The sequence below is a fragment of the Tympanuchus pallidicinctus genome, unplaced genomic scaffold (genome assembly GCF_026119805.1).
Source record: "Tympanuchus pallidicinctus isolate F22 unplaced genomic scaffold, pur_lepc_1.0 scaffold39, whole genome shotgun sequence".
NCBI classification, from domain to species: Eukaryota; Metazoa; Chordata; class Aves; order Galliformes; family Phasianidae; genus Tympanuchus; species Tympanuchus pallidicinctus.
In genome coordinates, this window is record NW_026294757.1 from 1,468,205 (window position 1) to 1,486,709 (window position 18,505).

The window sequence follows — 18,505 nt, forward strand, 5'->3', positions numbered from 1 at the left end:
CACGCCCAGCACGCTTTGCACGTCTGTGCACACACGGACCTCTTGCACGCCCAACAAACAGCCCTTTGCACACCTGCACACACGCAGCTCTGTGCACAGCTTGCACACGACAGCTGCTTGCACGCTCATGCAGCTCCTGCACGGGGCTGGGGACAAATCCCACGGGGGGAGCGAGGAGGAGGAGGAGGAGGAGGAAGAAGAAGCAGAGCTGAACCACAGCGTGGTTCCCAGGGGAGGCGGGGTGTGGGTGCACTGCGAGCCCCACAGCCACAGGCTGGAACTGCGCAGGGGTTAAAGGAGAGGCTGAGCACCAGCAGGGTTTTGGATGGCACCGAGCTATGTTAATGACTTTTCTTCCTGTTCCTCTCCTTTTACACCGAGGGCAGCTCGGTAACCAGAGCCCGCTTCCTTCCCTGAGATTAAGGAGCCGTCTGCTCGTGTCCCCCCCCCCCCACTGCCCCCAGAGCGGCTGCTGACTGCTCACACAGCACCCATGGGTGCTGAGCATCCCCTCCTCCCAGCCAGGATCCGTCCCATCGGATGGAAACCCCTCCGAGGGGCGCTCTGGAGAAGCCCTACAGTGCTGCGTTGTCCCCCATCACCACCCCAGATTTCAGGGCACAGAGGTGGCTGACAGAGGGGGCGCACAGCTGGGACCAGGATGTGCCATGGCGGGGTCGAGACCCCAAGGCAGCCCCTAGCGATGCATCATCCCCATAGGGGGGGGAGAACACCTCCCCCCAATCTGTGCCTCAGTTTCCCCCAACTGGTGGAACTCATAGGGCTGCAAGAATGGCACCAGTGCCACCCCCAAAACAGGACCTGGGCCTGGGTATGGCTTGAGGCAGCGCTGAGGGGAGGTTGGCAACCAAGGGGGGGTCCAGCATCGCTGCTCTGCCCCCCCACGACCTGGTAATGAAGTTCCCAGCAGCTGCCCGTCCCAGCCTCACCTCGCTGCAGGTTGCATGGAGCCCTGGGCGCCGCTCTGCCTTCGAGCAGCAGCGAGATGCAAATCCCTCCGGGGTGGGGGGGAGTATTTCTGTTTTTCCCTGTGACCAAATTTAGCCCCTGCAGGCGCCCGGTGAGTTTGTGTTGGTTTTAATAATGAAAAGAGGAACAATGAGATTCGACTACAGAAAATAACCCCCGAGTTTCCCCTGGGTGCCCTGCGAGCAAATTCCTGGTGGAAAAGCAAAACCTGCTCTGCACAGCCCCAGCAGCAGCCTGAGCTGGGGGCTGGTCTTGGGGGGACGGACAGATGGACAGCATGGCACCAGGACAGCAGAACACGGGGACGTGAGGACAGCGTGGTATGGGGACAGTGGGACGTGGGGAGAGCAGGACGTGGGGACAGTGGGACACGGAAACAGTGGGACATAGGGACAGCTGCCCTTCCAGTGCCTGCTGCCCGCAGGGGAAACTGAGGCGCAATGGTGGAAGGGGGGATTTGTCCCTGGAGGGTCCCTGGTCTCCTGCCCTCCACCCATGGGGAGATTGGGATCCAGCCCACGCTGCACAGACAACACACAGCTGAGGACCTGGGGTTAAGGACACCCTGAACGTCCCCTGTCCCCAGGTGACAGCCAGGACGGCTCCCAGCTCTGCTCTCCTTCCTCACCCCCTATGTGTCGTCCCCCCCCCCCCTGCAGGGACACCGCTGGCACCGTCACCCCGCTGTGCGTCCCAAGGAGGGCAGCTCCCACCCGGTGTCACTTTACCATCAGGGGGGACTGAAGGACGGGACACGCTGGGGACAGAGCTGCGTCCCCAAGGCCGTGCTCCCTCACCCCATAGAGGTGACACGGCCGCTCCATGGGGGCTGATCCCACAGCAGGGGGTGCTGAGGATTTATCCTCGCCGGCGATGGTGCAAAGGGGATGAATTAGCACATGGTGACGTCAGGGGACACATGTGCTGCAGCGTTCTGTGCCCCCCCTCCCTCGTTAACGAGGCACTCCTCCCCACACCCCCCCACCCCACACACTCCATCCGTGCCCCTCGGCCTTGATTTTTTTTCCCTTCTTCTAAATGCTTTCTGGAATTTTCCTTCTTTTGACTTCTTGTTCTCAATGGGGAACCCATTGCTCCGGGAGGGGGGCAGCAGCTGTGCCCCCACAGCCAGGGGTGCTCATGGTGAGGCGTTGGGGGGGCCGGGGGGCAGCTGCTTTGCTCTGTATGCACATAAAGCAATGCCCCCCCCCAGCAGCTGCTGCGTGCCCCCACCCCATCCTGCTCCCCCCGTGGGTTAGGAGCTGGTGGCAGTCAGAAAGGTGTGGGGAAGAGGGGGGGTGACAAGGGGGGGGCTTTGCTTAGAGATGTGAGCACAGGGACCCCACTGAGCAGTGAAAGCCATCCCCAGTGGCTGCTAAGCTGCCTGATGGGCAACGCACAACCCCCAGTGAGAGCCCCCCAGGTCCTCCACCAGAGGTGGCAAAGCCGGGACAGGGGGTCCCTTCCAGCTGCCCCCACGGCCCCCACCCCACACATCCTCATCTCTCCATTTCCTCCTGCCCGTAGCTGAGGCCTTTCCCAGGGGAACCGGAGCCGTTCCCTGTCCCCATTCCCATCCTCATCCCATCCCAATCCTTGGGCTGCGGTTTGGAGGATTTAGAGGCAGGTGAGGCGGCGTGCGTCCCTTCTTGTGTCATCCCCAGCCCCCCTCCTCCAATGAGACCCCAGACCCCAAACTGCAGACAGCCAGGCCAATGTTGGGGTCACTCTTCCCCCAGCGTGGGTCAGGAGTGGTGCGTGTGGGGCGTCCCCACCCTCCTGCGGCACTGCCCCACAGGGAATGGAAAATATTGACCGGTGCTGAGCTGGGGAGCAGCCAAGGGAAGCGGCCCCCCCGGGGCAGAACGCCTTCGTGATGGCGGCGGGGACACGGGGACTTCTCCAGGCCGGGTCAAGGGCGGGCAGTGGGGAGGCCTGAACGTGGGGTGGGAACGGGAAGGGGCTGAGAGCGGGCAGGACACGAGGTGGGCTGCAGGGTGGCCCCGGGGGGCGGGGGCTGGGAACGCAGGGGTTCTGTCCTGGGGGTGGTTATGAGCGCACGGTGCTGGGTTTTCCCTCTGCTCAGCGCTACGGGAAGGATGGAGACGGGGTCGATGGAGGTGGGAGAGCTGCGGGGTCACAAAGCAAACACGAGGGGGGGTCCCTGAGCCACCCCCGGGCCGCGTCCGTGGTGACAACGGGGGTGGAGGAAAGCCAGGCTAATTAACGTTTTAATGAAGGGTACAAGAAGGGAGGGCTGAGGGCGCGATGCTCGGCTCACCATCCCCATCCCCATCCCCATCCCCATCCCCATCCCCATCCCCATCCCCATCCCCATCCCCATCCCATCCCATCCCCATCCCCATCCCCATCCCATCCCATCCCATCCTCGTCCCCACCCCATCCTCGTCCCCATCCCCATCCCCATCCCCATCTCCTCCCCATCCCATCCCATCCCATCCCATCCCATCCCATCCCATCCCATCCCCATCCTCGTCCCCACCCCATCCTCGTCCCCACCCCATCCTCGTCCCCATCCCATCCCCATCCCGATCCCATCCCATCCCCATCCCCACCCCATCCTCGTCCCCGTCCCCGTCCCCATCCCCATCCCCACCCCATCCCATCCCATCCCATCCCATCCCATCCCCGTCCCCTCCCTCTCCCACGGCCTCTCGTGTCCCGTTCCCGCACGGCTCCGCCCCGCGTGTCCCCCCCCTCCCCAGCTGCCCTCCCTCGGTGGGAGCTGCGGGGCGGGCCGGGGCGGGGCGCGGGGCGGGCGGGGCTCCCGGCGCGGAGCCGCTCCGTTGGATAAGAGGCGCGGGGCGGCGGGGATGGGGCAGGTGCGCTGAGTGCGGCGGCGGTACCGGCAGCAGCGGGGCAGGGCGGCCGGGCCGGCCCCCCGCCCCCGACGCCCCCCTCCCCGTTCTCCCCTTCCGTCGGCACTTTTAGGGGCTTTCCGGCTGTTCGGGGTTTTGTTTTTTTTTTTCTTTCCCTCCCCTCGGAGGGGCTCGGAGCCCCCGGGATCATGGAGGGGGCGGCGGGCGCCGAGCGCGGCGGGCGCCGTTGAACCGGAGCTGGTCGCGGCGCACCGGAGCCCCATGAGCGGCTGAGCGGGGCCGGGCGCCCACCGCCCGTCCATGGGCGCTCTGGAGCCGCTCAGCGGACCCCCCCGCGCCGCCCTCCCCATGCTGAGCGGCGCCTCTAAAGAGCCCCTCCGGGACCCCCCCGGTTATTATGGCGAAGCGGGGGCTTCGGAGCTCGGCTCCCCCCCGCTGCCTTACGGAGCTCCCGCAGTAGCGGGCGGCCGCTTCCTGGGGCCGTGCCCGACCTACCGAGCCCCGCCGCCCGCTCCGACCGCGGGGAGCGCTTATGGGACGGCAGCGGCGGCGGTGGGAGAGGGCTACGCGGGCGCGGAGCTGTACGAGGGGCCGTACGGTTCCGGAGGAGCCCCGGCGCTGTGTCCCCGAGCCGGGCCGCTGTGCGCGCTGCCCGGATACCGAGCGGCCGGGAAAGTGCAGGTGATGCTCAACAATTTCCCGCTTTGGGCCAAATTCCACAAACATCAGACCGAGATGATCATCACCAAGCAGGGCAGGTGAGCTCAGCGACCGAGGGTCGGGATGCACCGGGAACGGGGGGCGGGAGGCGCGGCGGCTGGGGGTCGGGCAGCGTGTGAGGGGCTGCTGTGTTTCCCCTCCTCCAGGAAGCCGAGGTGTGAAAGCGGAGATCGCCGAGCTTTGTGCAAAGGGGAGAGAGAAATGGGGGGGGGGGTTGAGCAGGCTGAGCCCCCTCCTCTGCACCTGCACTTGTGTCACTTTTTGGGCGAGCAGAAGATCGTGGCGAAGAGAAATGGGACGGAGTGCGAGCCACCAAGGGGGGGCTGGGGGGATGTTGTTGAGGTGCTGTGTGGGGTTGGGTCCGGACCCCCCCTCCCATCCCGTCCCCAGAAGCTCACGGCCGTTGTTCCCATGCTGGCAGTGTCGGTCCTGCCCCGAACCACGGGCCGGATCCGGAGTTCAGTGCTGCAACAAGTTGTGAGCGAGCGGCGCCTGCGGGGCTGGGGGCTGCCGGCGGCCCTATGAGCGCAGTGGGTGGGTGGCAGCCGCCCGGTGAGGAAATGCTCCCTGTGGCCCTGCGCTCCTGTAGAGGGGAGGCACGAGCCGGCTGCCCCCACGTGCTGGAGGTGTGGATGCGTTTCAGCCGGGCCAAAAGCAAGCGCTGCTGTCCCCTGTGTGTCCCTGAAGTGGGGGGGCTCAGCTCGCTGCCCCCAGCCAGCACGGCCGCGTCCCCCCCTGCTGCAGCTCTCAGCCCCTTTCCCCCCCCCGGGGCTCTCTCTGCTCTCAGCCCCTTTTCCTGGGTGAGCGCCGGGGCCGCTGGCAGCGCCCTTCTGCCGTCCCCCCCTCTCCCTTCCCTCGGCCGAGACAGACGGTGTCACTTTGATGCTGAGACCAACCTGCTTAATGTGTTGGAAGTCTAAACGCGTTAGGGCCGCTTGGTTTGCCACGCTCGTTCCCAGGCCTTTTCCCCCCCCTCCAACCCCCCACTGGGCTCGGGGCCGTTCAGCAGCCGACTGTCACTGCTGACCATGGGGGGGCACATCCAACCCCTCTGGGCAGGGGATTGTCAGATGCTTCGGGGTGTTTCTTGCCTGCTGTTTCTCGTGTCCTGGAGGGACCTGCTGAGTTCTGCCCCAGTGCTCTCCTCCCTGTGCCCTCCAAGAGCTGTGGGTGGTGAGGCAGAGCTCATCCCTGCTGTGTTGGAGCAGCTGCAGACCTGGTGCTGGGGGTCCGGCGCTCGTCCCGGCTCTGCCACGAGATCTCGGCCTGGAACTGAGAGCTCTGGGGTCTCTTCCTTTGACTCCATCCCTTCTGCTGGCCTTGCAGAGGAGCTGGGGTCTGGGGGATGTGAACTCTGTGCTGGGGGGGCGAACCCAGCCCTGGGGAGATGTCAAACCCAGAGGCAGCACACATCCGTTTCCCCAGACCCTGAGCTGCTTTTGCAAAAATCTCTGTGCAAGGCCTGGCTGCAGCGCTGCTCAAACAGGAAAAACCCCAAAGCGGGGGCACGGGGGGGGGGGGGGGGAGGTGTGCATTGAGGGTCCTGTCTGAGGGGCTCTTGTCTAGGATAGGGGATCTGGGGAAGAGTGCAGCCCCACAGCCCCCTCCTCACTGCCATCCCTGGGCGCAGCCGCCCGCATCCCCATGGGTGGGAAGTGGAGATGGCTGGTGGCACTGGGGTGACCCCAGCATTGGTAGAGGTAGCTCCCCACAAAAGGAGGCTCTGTGCCGCACTCCTCCCTGGTGGAAAAATGCCCTCATGGGGGGGGGATGGGGGGGGGGGGGGGGGTCTGTGCCTGCAGGATTTCTGTGGAAAACCCCCTGGTTTTTTTTGCCATCCCCACGCAGGCACCCACCGGAGCGAAGGGCCTGGGGAATTCCAGGGGCTGTTTTGGGGCCAGCTGCACCTTTTGGGGGATGCAGAGGTTGTTGTTGAGTTTGGAGACGGGAGGGTTGACGTTGCCTTTGTGGGGTTGGCTTTGGGCTGGGGGCACACGGTGGGGATCAGGGATCCATTTTGGAGGGGTGAGGACGGCTCTGCGTGCGCGGCTGGGACCGAGTTGCGCTCAGGAACGTGATGGCAGTTTTGCATTTGGTGCGGGACGTGCCTTGAGTTTAGGGGAGCACGGGGCTGGATTCCCTTCCTAGGGGGGCTCTGGGTGGGTTTGCCCAAGCTCCAGCTGCTATTGCCATGCAGGTGGGCTGCGGGATGAGGTGGGTCGGCTGAGCCACGGTGCAGCTGGGGGCTGGGATGGGGGCCGTGCTGCTCTCCCACCCCGCTGTGGTTCTTGTGGCCGCTCTCCGGGGCGCATTGGGTGGCTGTGGGGTGGCTCAGGAAGCTGGCAGCCCCCACAGCTCAGGCTCAGCAGAGGGGGCACACGGGGGCTGTGGGTACATTTCCCTTCTACCTGGAATCGTCTCATGCCCCCCCGTCACCCCTCTGCGTCCCCTTCCCACGCGTCCTTCGTGCATCTATCCCCATCCCCTAGACGTGCAAATCCACCCCTGACCCTGATGCCAATGGGGCTGCTTGAGTTGAGGGCTTCATGTTGAGACCCCTTGGGGGTACCAGGGGGCCGTGACCCCCTCCAGAGCTCCAGGACTGCAGACTCCAGCAGCACGCAGCAGCACTGGGGGGCATATCGAGCCGTGCCCCTCTATGGCACCTCCCAAACCACGGAGTTCAGACCTGGGGGAGCCGAGTCCTGCAGCCCCCAGAGCCCAAAAATAAACCCGAGCTGTGTGTGGTTTCGGGTCCTGCCGCCGCCCTCTGGTGCCCCGGCCAAGCCCTGCGGTTTGCACCACGGCAGCATTTGAAATCTAAATCTCTCTTTGCTCTTCTCCCACCAGCGCCAAGCGAGCAAAGTGCAAAAACCAGAAAAATGCTCTTTTCTTCTCTTCCTTCCCCGCTCTTCGCAGCAACTTTTGAGGGGCTGCGGGGGGAGGGTTGGTGTGACAGCCGGTGCTGCTGCACACATGGGGGTTGGGGGGGTTCTCCAGGGCAGGGCTGTGTGCTGGGGGGGGGGGATGCTGGGCAGCGCAGCCCCCACTGCCGCCCTTTGATGCGGTTGGGATTTTTATCGGGGCTGGGAGCTCCATCGCCTCGGAGCGGCCGCTGCTCGCACGCTCGGGGTGAAACCCCAATGGGGCTGCGTGGTGGAGGGGGCCCAGGGCCAACCCATGGGGACGGGGTGGAGGCTCGGCCCCTGATGCAGACCCCCCCCCCCCCTACCCCGGAGCTGCCAGGCGCGGGGCCTCCCAGGCTCTCGGGGGGGAGCACACGTGCGGCCCCGCGCCTCGCTCTGCTTTCTTTTTCTTTTCCTCTCTCTCTCGCAAAGGCAATTTTGAGTCAGCAGCGCCCGGTGCGCGCTCTTTCCATTGCTCCTCTCCGCTGCCCGAGCGGCGCTTCCTGCCGGGGCCGCGCTGAACCCCGACGTGCATCGCTCCCGGCATCAGAGAAACCCCCCGGTTCTGTGCTGCGGACCGGAATGGGGTCCCGCCATGCCGGGCGTGGATCCCCGTGCCCGTTTCCCCTCTTGCCGTGGGGCAGCGCTGGGCTTTGGGGGCCCTTTCGGAGAAGAGCCAGCCTTTGCTTTATGAGAAATGCTGGCACTTCGAGGAAACTGTAGGGGAGGGGGGACAAGCCTGGCTCTGCACGCCGCTGTGCCCCCACCCACAGCGGCTGGGCAGCAGCGCAGTCCGAGGAGCGGGGAGAGGGCGAGGTGCGAAGCTGCAAAGTGGGCCCCCTCCCCATGTTGCCCGTCGTGTTATCGGTGTCGCTGGTGGGGTACGGGGTTGCTGGGTGCTGCCTGTGTGCCCCCCCCCGGGGGGGGGGTTGTCGGTCCTGCCCCACACGTGGGTGACGCTGCTGCAGGTGGTGGGGCTGGAGCAGGGGATGCCTTCCAGCTCCGTCCTCTGAACGCTGAAACTCCAGCAGGTGCCAAACTGCCCCTTTGAAGAGCCGAGCGCTGGAAGGGGGGGGGGAGAGGGGGGAAAGGCAAGCACAGTGCCCCCAGGCAGGGGTAGGGATCCCACTGTGACCCCAACCCCACAGCGAGGGGGAATGGAGGGACTGAGGTCCCACCTGGGGGCGCTGGGGTGTGCACATGGAGTATTGCTTTGGGGAGGGGGAGGGGGGGGCAGGTGCAGCCCCACTCGCAGTGTCCCGTCTCCCCCCCCCCCGTCCGTCCGTCCCATCCCGTCCCCTTCCTGCCCTTGGCGCAGGCTGGCGCCCGGCCCGAAATAGCAGCGGTGTTGGTTTCCGAACCGGAAGGTGCTTGGGGAGGGGGAGGAAGATGCCGGGGTTTGGGGGGGGGGGGGGGAGGGGGACACAATCTGCCCCGCAGAGCAGCCCCCAGCTGCCGGGGTCACTCAGCACCACGGGGCACCCGCCGGGCATGGAGGGGGGGGGGGGGGGGGGGGGAGGGAAGGTGGCAGCTCCATCCCTGCAGGCAGCGCCGGGCCCTGCAGCCACACACTGTGGGTTGCTGGGTTGGGGGTAACGCTCTGTGTCGTCCCCCCCCCTCCAGGCGCATGTTCCCGTTCCTCAGCTTCAACCTGTCGGGACTCAACCCCGTGGCCCATTACAGCGTGTGCGTGGACGTCGTGTTGGTGGACCAACACCATTGGCGTTACCAGGGCGGCAAGTGGGTGCAGTGCGGCAAGGCTGAGGGCAGCACGCCAGGTACGGGCTGAACCCCTTCCTCCCCCCCACCCTCCCCCCCATCCCAAATCTCCATGGGGGCAGAGGTTTGGGTGACCCCTCTGTGCTGACCCCCCTCCCCCCCCCCCCCCCCCCCCCGCTGCAGGGAACCGCCTCTACCTGCACCCTGATTCGCCCAACACCGGCGCGCATTGGATGCGCCAGGAGGTTTCCTTTGGGAAGCTGAAGCTCACCAACAACAAGGGCGCATCCAACAACGTCGGGCAGGTAAGGACAACCCGGACCCCCTTCATTTCCACCCCCCCCCCCCTCCCCCCATGATCCCATGGCGCTGTGTCACACCGGCCCTGAGTGCCCACTGCCCCATAGATGATCGTGCTGCAGTCGCTGCACAAGTACCAACCACGGCTGCATGTGACGGAGGTGAAGGAGGGGGAGGGCGAAGCTGCGTACCCCTCCCCACATACCCACACCTTCGCCTTCCCTGAGACTCAGTTCATTGCTGTCACTGCTTACCAGAATGCTGACGTGAGTACTGGACCCCCCCCCCCCCCTCCCCCATGGTCTCCAGCATAGGAGCCACCCCACCTCTTCCTCCCCAAACAGCTCCAGCTCCCACTCATCCTCCCAGGGACCCCTCCCACATCGGGACCCCGTTGGTGCATCCCAGCATCATCCCAGGGGTCAAAGCATCATGGAAACCCCAGTGGCAGCCCCCTCCCCTTTCTAACACCCATATTTGCAGCACGTCCCGTGTGCCCTCAGCGTCCCTGTACGACTCCAACGCCCCCCCAGCGTCACATCCATCACCCCAGCATCCCCAGCTCTCCCCCCAATCCAAGCCCCGTGGGACCTGGGGGGCCATTCTGGGTGTAAGGGTTGAGGACGAGGGCAGGGGAGGGATGTGGGCACTGTGCTGGGAGCACAGCACAGCCTCAGCCCCCCGTATCCCCCTTATCCCTCCCCCCAGATCACTCAGCTGAAAATCGACCACAACCCCTTCGCCAAAGGCTTCCGGGACAACTTTGACTCGTGAGTAACCCCCCCCACCTCCCCACAGCCCCCATCCCGAGGCCTGGGAGGGAGCCCCCCTACACCCACCCAACCTTATCACCCCCCAGGATGTATGGAGCCTCAGAGGGCGACCGCCTGACCCCCTCCCCACCGGATGGCCCCGGCTGCCCCCAACTGCTGCCGAGCCCCCGCTTTCAGCCCTTCCTGCAGGAGCAGTACCCGCTGCCCCCAGGGCGCTTCTACAATGGGGAGCGGGGTCCCCCCCTGCCCCTGCCCCCCAAGGACCCCCCCCGATGGTACTTTGCCCCCCAGCAGCCGCCCACCACGGCGATGGAGTACGGAGGCTATGAGGGGGGGTACGGCGGGGGCAAGCTGGTGCCCTATGGGGTGAAGCCCTTCGCCCTGCCGCCCGCCGCCCACCCACCCCTGCCCTATTATCCCGAGGGGCCGGGGGCGTTCGGGGGGCCGGGGGGGGCTTGGGGGGGCACGGGGCAGTACGCATCCAAGGGCAGCCCCGGGGCCCTGGGCTGGTACCGGGAGCCTCGTGAGGAGAAAGGCAAGGAGGAGGGCTGGCCCCCTGAGCCCCCTGCCGTCAAGCCGGGTGATGCCGCCGAGCCGGGGCTGTACGAGGGGGGGTGCAAGAGGCGCCGTGTGTCCCCCTACCCCTCCAGCACTGAGAGCTCACCCCCCCCCCGCAACGGGGATCTCTACGACAAGGAGCCGGGCACCGACAGCAGCTACTATGGCTTCTATGGGAACTGAGCTGGGGGGGGGATGCTCGGACCCCCCCCCTATGCCAAGCACCCCCAGGAAGGGTTGGACAACCCAGAGCCACCCCCTGGGGCTGGAGCTGAGCCCAGTGCAGGGCATCCCTGCCCCCTCCGTCCTCTATTGAACACCCATATCCTGAGCAGAAGGGGTGAGGCTGTAGCCGGACAATCAGCCCCTGGAGCCCCCCCAGGTGGGGCCATGGGGGTGAGGGGGGGGGGGCTGAGGGAGGGAAAGGAGGGAAGGGAGGGGGTGTTTTTTGTTGTTCTGGGTGGTTTCGGGGGGGTTCATGCTGAAGTATTTATTGAGCCCCACGTGCCCGGTGCGGGGTGGGGGGCAGCAGCATATCTCGCAATAAAGGGGACGCTGTGGGTGAGGCCTCTTTTCTGTCCTCTGTGGGCGGGTGGAGGGAAACTGAGGCATGGGGGGGGAGAACCCAGGCAGATCAGGCTGGGGGTGGGGTCCCGAGACCGACAGGAAGGAAGAGCACCGCAGCCCCCAGTGTCTCTGCAGCCTTTATTACAGCAGGGCTGCCTGTGCAGCTGGGGGTGGGGGGGGAGAGATGGGGGGAGGCTGCCCGCCTGCGGGCACCTCGGGACCCCCACCCCACCCAGGGGATGGGGGCAATTCCTGCTTGTTTTGAAATCACAGTTTTGTGCTGGGAACTGCTGGGGCCGGGCACTGCCTGCCCACAGACAGCCGTGGGGGGGGGGTCCTGCACCCCAGTACTTGGGGGGCAGGGGGGGCTCAGCCCATGAGGGGCTGCTACCAGAGCACAGCGCTGTCCAGGTGGGCAAAGCCAGGGTCCAGACGCAGCTTCCAGTAGGTATTATTGGTCACCCATGACTCCTTGCCACTGGCATCTGTCAGCCGCCTGAGGATGGGGTGGGGGTTGGGGGGGCCACCCCTCAGCTGTGCCCCCGTTGCCCCCCCTCCCCTCCGCCCTGTTCCCTACCTGAAGAAGCGTGCCTGGTGTGTGATGTTGTTCTCCTCCATCACGCGGCGCCTGTCCCGCTGCAGCTGCTCGATCTGACGCTTCTGCGCCTCAGCTGCCGCCACGTTGCCCTCCTCCAGGTACCTGCAGGGGGGGGGCAAGAGCTGTAAGGAGCCGCCCCCCCTTCCCCCCACCCCGGCACACAGCCCCCGTCCCCATGCTGCTCACCGCTGGTCGGGCCGCAGGCGCGTGTCGGTGGAGGGCAGCACCCTGCGCAGCTCAGGCGTGAGCTCGTTCAGCTCCAGCGCGAACTGGGTGAAGCCGTAGTTTCGCTCGTGTTCGGTGGGCATAGGGTCTGATGGGGGGGTTGGGGAGGGTCACATGCTCAGCACCCCCATAGCATCCTAAGCATCCCCCCCCCCACTGTGCACCCCCCGGCTCCTTACTGGCTCTCCAGACGCACTGCCCTGGGGCTGGCCCACGGAACAGCCCTTCGTGCCATTTGCCGGCCAGGCGCTCCACCACGGCCCCGCTGCGGCTCAGCACCGCGCCCTGCACTTCGTTGGCACCCGCGCCCCAATACCGTGCCTGGGGAGGAAGGGGAGGCGTGGGGGGCAGTGGGAAAGGATGGGACCGAGAGGGGTGGGGTTACGGGGAAGGGTTAAAGGCACGGCCGTTCCAAAGGGGCCGTTCAGAAAGGGCGGAGTCACTAAGAAGGAGCGGCGCCAGTAAGAAAGGCTGGGATCATTCATAAAGGGCGGGGATTCGGGAGGTGGGGCCATTCAGAAAGGGTGCGGCACGCGTGGGAAAGGAGCGAGGCAAACGAGGGCCAGTGATTGGCTAAGAAGATCGGCGAAGGGGCGTGGCCCTGTCGGGGGGCGGGGCCAGACTATAGTAATACAACGGGAACCGGCGCCGTGTGGAGCACATCGGGGGGCGTGGCCAAGAGAGGGGGCGTGGCCAAGCGGTGGGCGGGGCGCACCTTGCAGAAGGTGATCTTGCAGTGGTAGGAGGCGTCCCGCGTGTTGCGGATCAGCACCTCGCCGTAGTGCTCGATCCACCGGGGGCCGCTGAGCACGTTGTGGATGCAGGTGGTGACCTTGTTCCACTCGAAGTGGTCCCCAGTCCTGCCGACAGCCGGCTGAATTTGAGGGGGGGGAGGGAAGGGGCCGCGAGTAGAGGGCTGGAGGGGGTGGGAGGTGGGTGGCGCTCACCTGGGCAGGCGGACGTTGACGGTGCCCACAGGGACGATCTCCAAGGATTTGCCCCAGAATTTGTTCTTCCATCTCATGTCTGGAGGACGGCGGCAGGTGAGGATCCGGCCCACTCTGTGACCCCCTACGTGGCCCCTGCACCCCCACACCCACCTTGCCAGAAGACGAAGTTGTCAGACTCGGCGTGGCAAGCGGAGATGGGGGGGTGATGGCTGACCTGGGGGAGGATAAAGGAGGAGTCGCTGCCCCTCCGGCCCCCCCACGCCCCTCCCTTCCCACCCAGCCCCACGTTACCTGCTCGCTGATGAAGCGGAAGCCGCGGTCGGGCCGCACACACTCGTAGGTCTCACCCAGCACTGGGTTGAAGGGTTTGCTGCCCGCACGGTAGAAGGTGGAGGCGTAGGCAGACACAGCAAAGGCAGCCACGTAGACCTGCACAGCCACACCTGGGTCAATGCACTGGGGGGGCCAGGGCAAGCTCATCCCACTTGGGGCATCCCCTAACCTCACTCACGTCCTTCTGCGTCCTCCCTTCCACATCCATGTAACCCATTTCCCACCAACCTCGTGTCTCCCCAACCCACGTCCCCCAATTCCACGTCCCCTCCACGTTCACCCCAATCTGTCCCACCACCTGTGCCCCACCACCCCACATCCCCTCAACTGGTGATCCCCCACACATATCTGCCCCGATCCACGTCCCCCCCTGCGCTCCCCCACCCTACATCATTCCAACCTATGTCTCTCACCCATGTCCCTCTGCGTCCCCCCACCCACATCCCCCACCCCATGTCCCCCACCAGGCGCTGCCGGGGGTCCCGTGCACGGGCGGCGCGGTCGAGCAGTGTGCTGTACTCCAACTCCTCACACAGGCGTTGCAGGGTGTTGAGGGGCTCATTCAGCTGCACCGGCAGAGCCACGCGGGACAGATCCTTGCCCACGCTACTCCGCAGCAGCCCCCACAGGCTCACATCCCCCGGTGGTGCGGGGGGAGCAGGCAGACGGCTCCGACGCTGTGGTCCCGGCCCCGGCAGCTCCAGTGAGGGCAGCTCCACCAGCCCCCCTAGGCTGTCCATTCCTATGGGACGTTGGGATGTGAAGCGGCGTGCCCCTGCCCCAGCACCCTGTCCCCCCACCTAGATGTTCTATACCTGTTTGGGGACGTCCAGGCCCCACCGGCTCGGCCAGATCCTCATCAATACTGTTGGTAGCTTCACTGATGCAGGACTCATCGTCCGACGCCTGGGGACGGGCACAGTCGGGTGGGCTGCAGGGGGGGTGGGGGTCACCCAGCGGGGGGGTTGGTGGGAAGGGCACCCGTGGAGGAGGTTGGTTGTGTGGGACAGGACTGGGGGATCCAACATGGGAACAGTACGGGGATGCAGGGACTGAGGGATGGAGGGAGCTGGGGGGGGGAGCCTGGTTCCACTGCTAGGCTCAGAGAGTGGGGATCCCCCAAACACCCTGTTTGGGGGGACTGTGGGTAGCTGGAAGAGACAAAGGAACAAGAGAGGACATGGAGGCCTGGGCTGGCTAATGGAGAGGAAAGGGGTGAGAGAACAGAGAGATGAACTGACTGGAGCAGCACCAAGCCTGGGGGTCCCATTCGGCTTTGCAGAGCCCTCCCTGCCCACCCCTATCCTAAGATCCCCCACCTCATTCTCAGAGGAGCTGGCAGAGAGGAACACCTCACAGGCATCGAAGAACTCAGTGTGTGAATCGGCCAGCGAGGCGATGCTGCGCTGTGAGCGCTGCTGCTCCCGGCCTTTGGCAGGCAGCATGTCGGGCTGCAGGGACAGCAGGGCTCAGCATCCACTCCATTGCCCCCCCCCCGGTCCCATCCCCTGCCCCCACTTCACCTCATCGGGGAGTAGTGAGGCAAAGGAGTCCATGGTGGTGTCAGAGGAAACGGAGAGCGAATGGAAGCGCTGCAGCCCATCCCGTGGCTCCAGGCCTGGCAGGGGGGCCTGCGGAGGGGCTGAGCTGAGCCAAATCCCCCACAGCATCCTCCCAATTCCATGCAGGGGCTCAGGTGTCCACACAGGGTCACCCAGACCCCCAGCATTTGGACAAAGCCGCGATGACTTGCAGCGCACCCCCAGGACAGGGGCAGCCCCTCCAGACCTGTGCCCCCTGACCCCAGCACGGCCCCCTCAGGCCCACAGCCCCTCTCACCCCAGTGGGACCAGCACTGCCGGGGCGTGGGGCTGAGCGCCGACGGTCCAATGCCCGCTGCATGTCCTCCAGGCGAGCCCTCTCAGCCGTCAGTGCTGTCACCACGCTGCTGAGTGAGCCGTGCACTGCAGGGACAGGGGCGGGCGGTGAGGTTGTGGCATCATTTCCCCTCCCCGCAGTCCCCCCCCGCTGGGGCTGCCCCCCGTGGCCCACCTTTCTGTGCCAGCACCCAGAAGCTGCGCTGCAGCTGGCTGTACTCAGGAGGCAGGCTGAAGGGCAGCTGGCCCTGGCTGGGCTCCAGGTAACGAGAAAGGTTGGGGACGGAGCCGTGCAGCCGCCCCACCTGGAGGGGAAAGGGGGCTCAGCAAGAGATCCAGCCCCGGGTTCAGCACACACACGGCCTGCATCCGCCTCACCCGTCCGATGGTGTCATCCTTGGCAAAGCTCTGAGTGCACCACATCCTGGTGGTCCTCCGACCCTTCTTGGGCCTCTCCGTGGCAGCTGAGGGCTGCGGGAGGGGGATGGGTGGTGAGAGCGGGGCTGGGGGCTGCGAGGATCGGCCCCACACTCTGGCACTCACCTGGGTGCTGGAGATGAGGGGCGCGGAGGGGATGCGGTGCAGGGACTCGAGGCTCTGCAGCATCTCTGTCAGCTCCCGCAGCTGTGCCTGGCACGCTGACAGCTCTGAGTGGGAGCGGAGGTGCTTCGGTCAAGGATGGGGATGGAGACGATGGAGATGGGGATGATGGAAGTGGGGCCCCTCCCTTTCCTGCTCACCAGCTGAGCAGCGCTCCAGCCCCTCACTGTCCTTCAGCCACGCATCCACCTTGTCCCTGGAGCTGGCGAGGGCAGACAGGGCAGGGGCGCTGCCGGAGGGCACGATCCGTGTCCACGGACCCTGAAGATAGAAAGGATGCCATCAGGAGCCCCATTCCCAGACACGGTCCCACATGTCCACCCCAAGATGCCAGCGACCTGTGAGGAGCTGGGGGTCCTCCTGGCAGGAGCGAATGGGTCTGGACTCTCCCCCTGATGATGGGAGCAGAGGCTGCTCACCCAGCTGGCAAAGAGCTCTGCAGATTTGATCTGTGGGACAGACGGTGGGTGTGTGGGAGACCACAGCCCAGTCCCCTCCGAGCCCCAGCTCCATCCCCCACTGGGTGCCCCCAGACCTTGAGGTGGTAGATGTTCTCCTCTGTGTCCAGGTCGACCCGCTGCGCCTTCTTGTTGACAGACATGACAGACTGACGGACATCAATGGCACCGTGCAGCTTGCCCTTGAGGACCTGGGGAGCCCAGGGACCCCCGTCAAGAGGAGACTCCCTTCCTTATGGCAAAATGGGGGTCTCCCCCCAACCAGATCCCATAGGGAGGCTGCACAGGCGCAGCTCAGCCCCATACTCACATCCTGGCGCGTGGTAGCATATTTCAGGATGCCATTTTCCAGCACAAAGTACCTCTGAGGACAGAGAGAGACAGAGGCGAATCCCTACAGCCCCCATTGCAGAGGCCTAAACCTGCTCAGGGCTGGGCACGCTGCCCCCAGCACCCCGTTACCTTGTGCCAGCCCTTCAGGGGCCACTTTCTCTTCTTGAGCAGGTAGCCCTCCTGCCTCTCCGGATCCCGGCCTGGGCTGCCCCGATCTCGGGGCTCCTCCACCACCTCCCAGCTCTCCGAGCCCTATGGAGACAGAGGTCAACGGGAGGGATCCTGCAACAGCCACCGCTTCCAGCCCCCCCCTTGTCCCCCAGGGGTACCAGAGCATCTCTGTATTCCTCTAATCAGAGCAGAGTGAAGCCCCCTGAGACCCCACAACACCCCTGAGGCTGGATGCGGTGAGGATCCCACTGAGGTCCCCGACCTGCTGGATGCTGCTGTGCTTGGAAGACACGGTGCTGTTGGAGCGTGACAGGGCCTTTTTGGGAGAAGATGGATCCTTTTCGTGGCTGCCCATGGCCAGTGGGCACAGGAGGGTCCACGCTGAAGGGTCTGAGCTCAGCTGTCACAGTCCAGGAGGTGGGACCCACTGTGGGGAGGGGGAGCCTCGTCAGGGACCCCTGTGTGGAGGTCCCCAGCTGGGGACCCCCTACCCGCAGCCCTGCTGCCCCCCACCAAGGGCAACGGAGCGGTCGCGGGATGGGGGCAAAGCAGAACCGTCCGCTGCACGCCCACAACCCACACCTCCCCGCTCCGTGGGTGCCCACGCCCGGGCAGAGCGGTGTCCCCGTGCCTCAGTTTCCCCAGGGAGGTTCCTCCCGGAGCCGGAAGCCGTGCCCGGTGCCGCCCCGCCCTGCCCCGCCTTACCTCGCCCGTACGGCGGGTCCAGAGTCCGGTCCGCATCCCACGAGCAGCTCGGTGGGTTCCCCTTCTCGCCCTCCCCACCCCCTCGCCCAGCGCTGCCCCGGGAGCCCCTCCGACAACGGGCAGCGGCAGCCGCGGCCCCGTCCCAGAGCGGAGGGGATGCGAACGGTCCGGGGGTCTCCGCGCCGTGCCGCAGCAGCGGCCCCGACGTCCCTCCGGTAACGGGAAAATCCCCGCGCATCGCTCAGCCCGACCCCACCGCCGTCAGCCCCGGAGCGGGGCAGCGCGCCCGGCCCCGGCGGGCAGCAGACGCCCGTTGAAAGGGGAGCGGGACCGGAGACCCCCCGCCCCCCTCCTCCCCCGGTGGTTCCCGGTTGTTCACCTGTGCGGACGGCGGGCGCAGAGCCAGGGCCGGGGCCGGTCGCATCCCGCCCGGCGGTTGCAGGAAGCGGAACACGGAAGGAGGCGGAGGCACCGGGTCACAGCCGCTCGGTTCTGCCCCCTGCACCGTGGAGGACCGGAGCCGACAGCGCCGAGAACCCCGAGACCCCGCCGCGGTACCGCCGCCCCAACTTCGCCGGCTGCACCGGAGGCTCCGTGCGTTGGGATCGCGTCCGGCCCCGGAGCGCTCAGCCCGCACCCTCCCCCTTCCCCAAACCCTTCCTCGCCCCGGGGAATCGGACGCGTTGAGAGCAACAGAGCCACAACGCGGCCTCCCCCAGGCTGAGCCCCCCTTGCTCTGCCCCACACCCCGCTGCGGTGCCCCACGGAGCAGGGAAACCCACCCGGGGCTTTGGGGTCTCCTTCCCATCCCACCACAGCTCCTGCCCAGCTGAGGCTCTGCTGTGACAATGGAGAGATGGGGGCCAAGGAGAAGGATGCATT

The 18,505-nt window shown here is 66.2% G+C and overlaps 2 protein-coding genes across 3 annotated transcripts; one reads left to right on the forward strand and one right to left on the reverse strand.

The window, feature by feature from the left end:
- The first annotated feature begins 3,845 nt into the window (after positions 1-3,845).
- TBX21 (T-box transcription factor 21) lies at positions 3,846-11,208 on the forward strand. The gene is made up of 6 exons (XM_052700191.1): positions 3,846-4,588; positions 9,080-9,234; positions 9,359-9,480; positions 9,583-9,741; positions 10,184-10,245; positions 10,335-11,208. Exons 1-6 carry the CDS (start codon positions 4,131-4,133, stop codon positions 10,987-10,989), a joined length of 1,611 nt encoding a protein of 536 aa, XP_052556151.1. The 5' UTR covers positions 3,846-4,130; the 3' UTR covers positions 10,990-11,208.
- A 289-nt stretch (positions 11,209-11,497) lies between these two features.
- OSBPL7 (oxysterol binding protein like 7) lies at positions 11,498-18,108 on the reverse strand. Of its 2 annotated transcripts, XM_052700127.1 has the most exons (23): positions 18,003-18,108; positions 17,181-17,345; positions 16,877-16,999; positions 16,725-16,778; positions 16,492-16,605; positions 16,295-16,405; positions 16,097-16,217; positions 15,900-16,003; positions 15,735-15,827; positions 15,532-15,661; positions 15,319-15,443; positions 15,003-15,110; positions 14,799-14,930; positions 14,295-14,385; positions 13,944-14,221; positions 13,438-13,575; positions 13,297-13,360; positions 13,144-13,222; positions 12,912-13,056; positions 12,376-12,517; positions 12,158-12,284; positions 11,951-12,073; positions 11,498-11,869 (listed from the first exon to the last, which is right to left on the reverse strand). In XM_052700127.1, the coding sequence occupies exons 2-23, from the start codon at positions 17,271-17,273 to the stop codon at positions 11,761-11,763; spliced, it is 2,604 nt and encodes an 867-aa protein (XP_052556087.1). In that variant the 5' UTR covers positions 17,274-17,345; positions 18,003-18,108; the 3' UTR covers positions 11,498-11,760. The 2 variants fall into 2 exon arrangements, 1 of the variants encoding a protein (XP_052556087.1); XR_008210442.1 differs by lacking the exons at positions 11,498-11,869; positions 12,376-12,517 and having other exon boundaries at positions 11,953-12,073.
- Between the last annotated feature and the right edge of the window lie 397 nt (positions 18,109-18,505).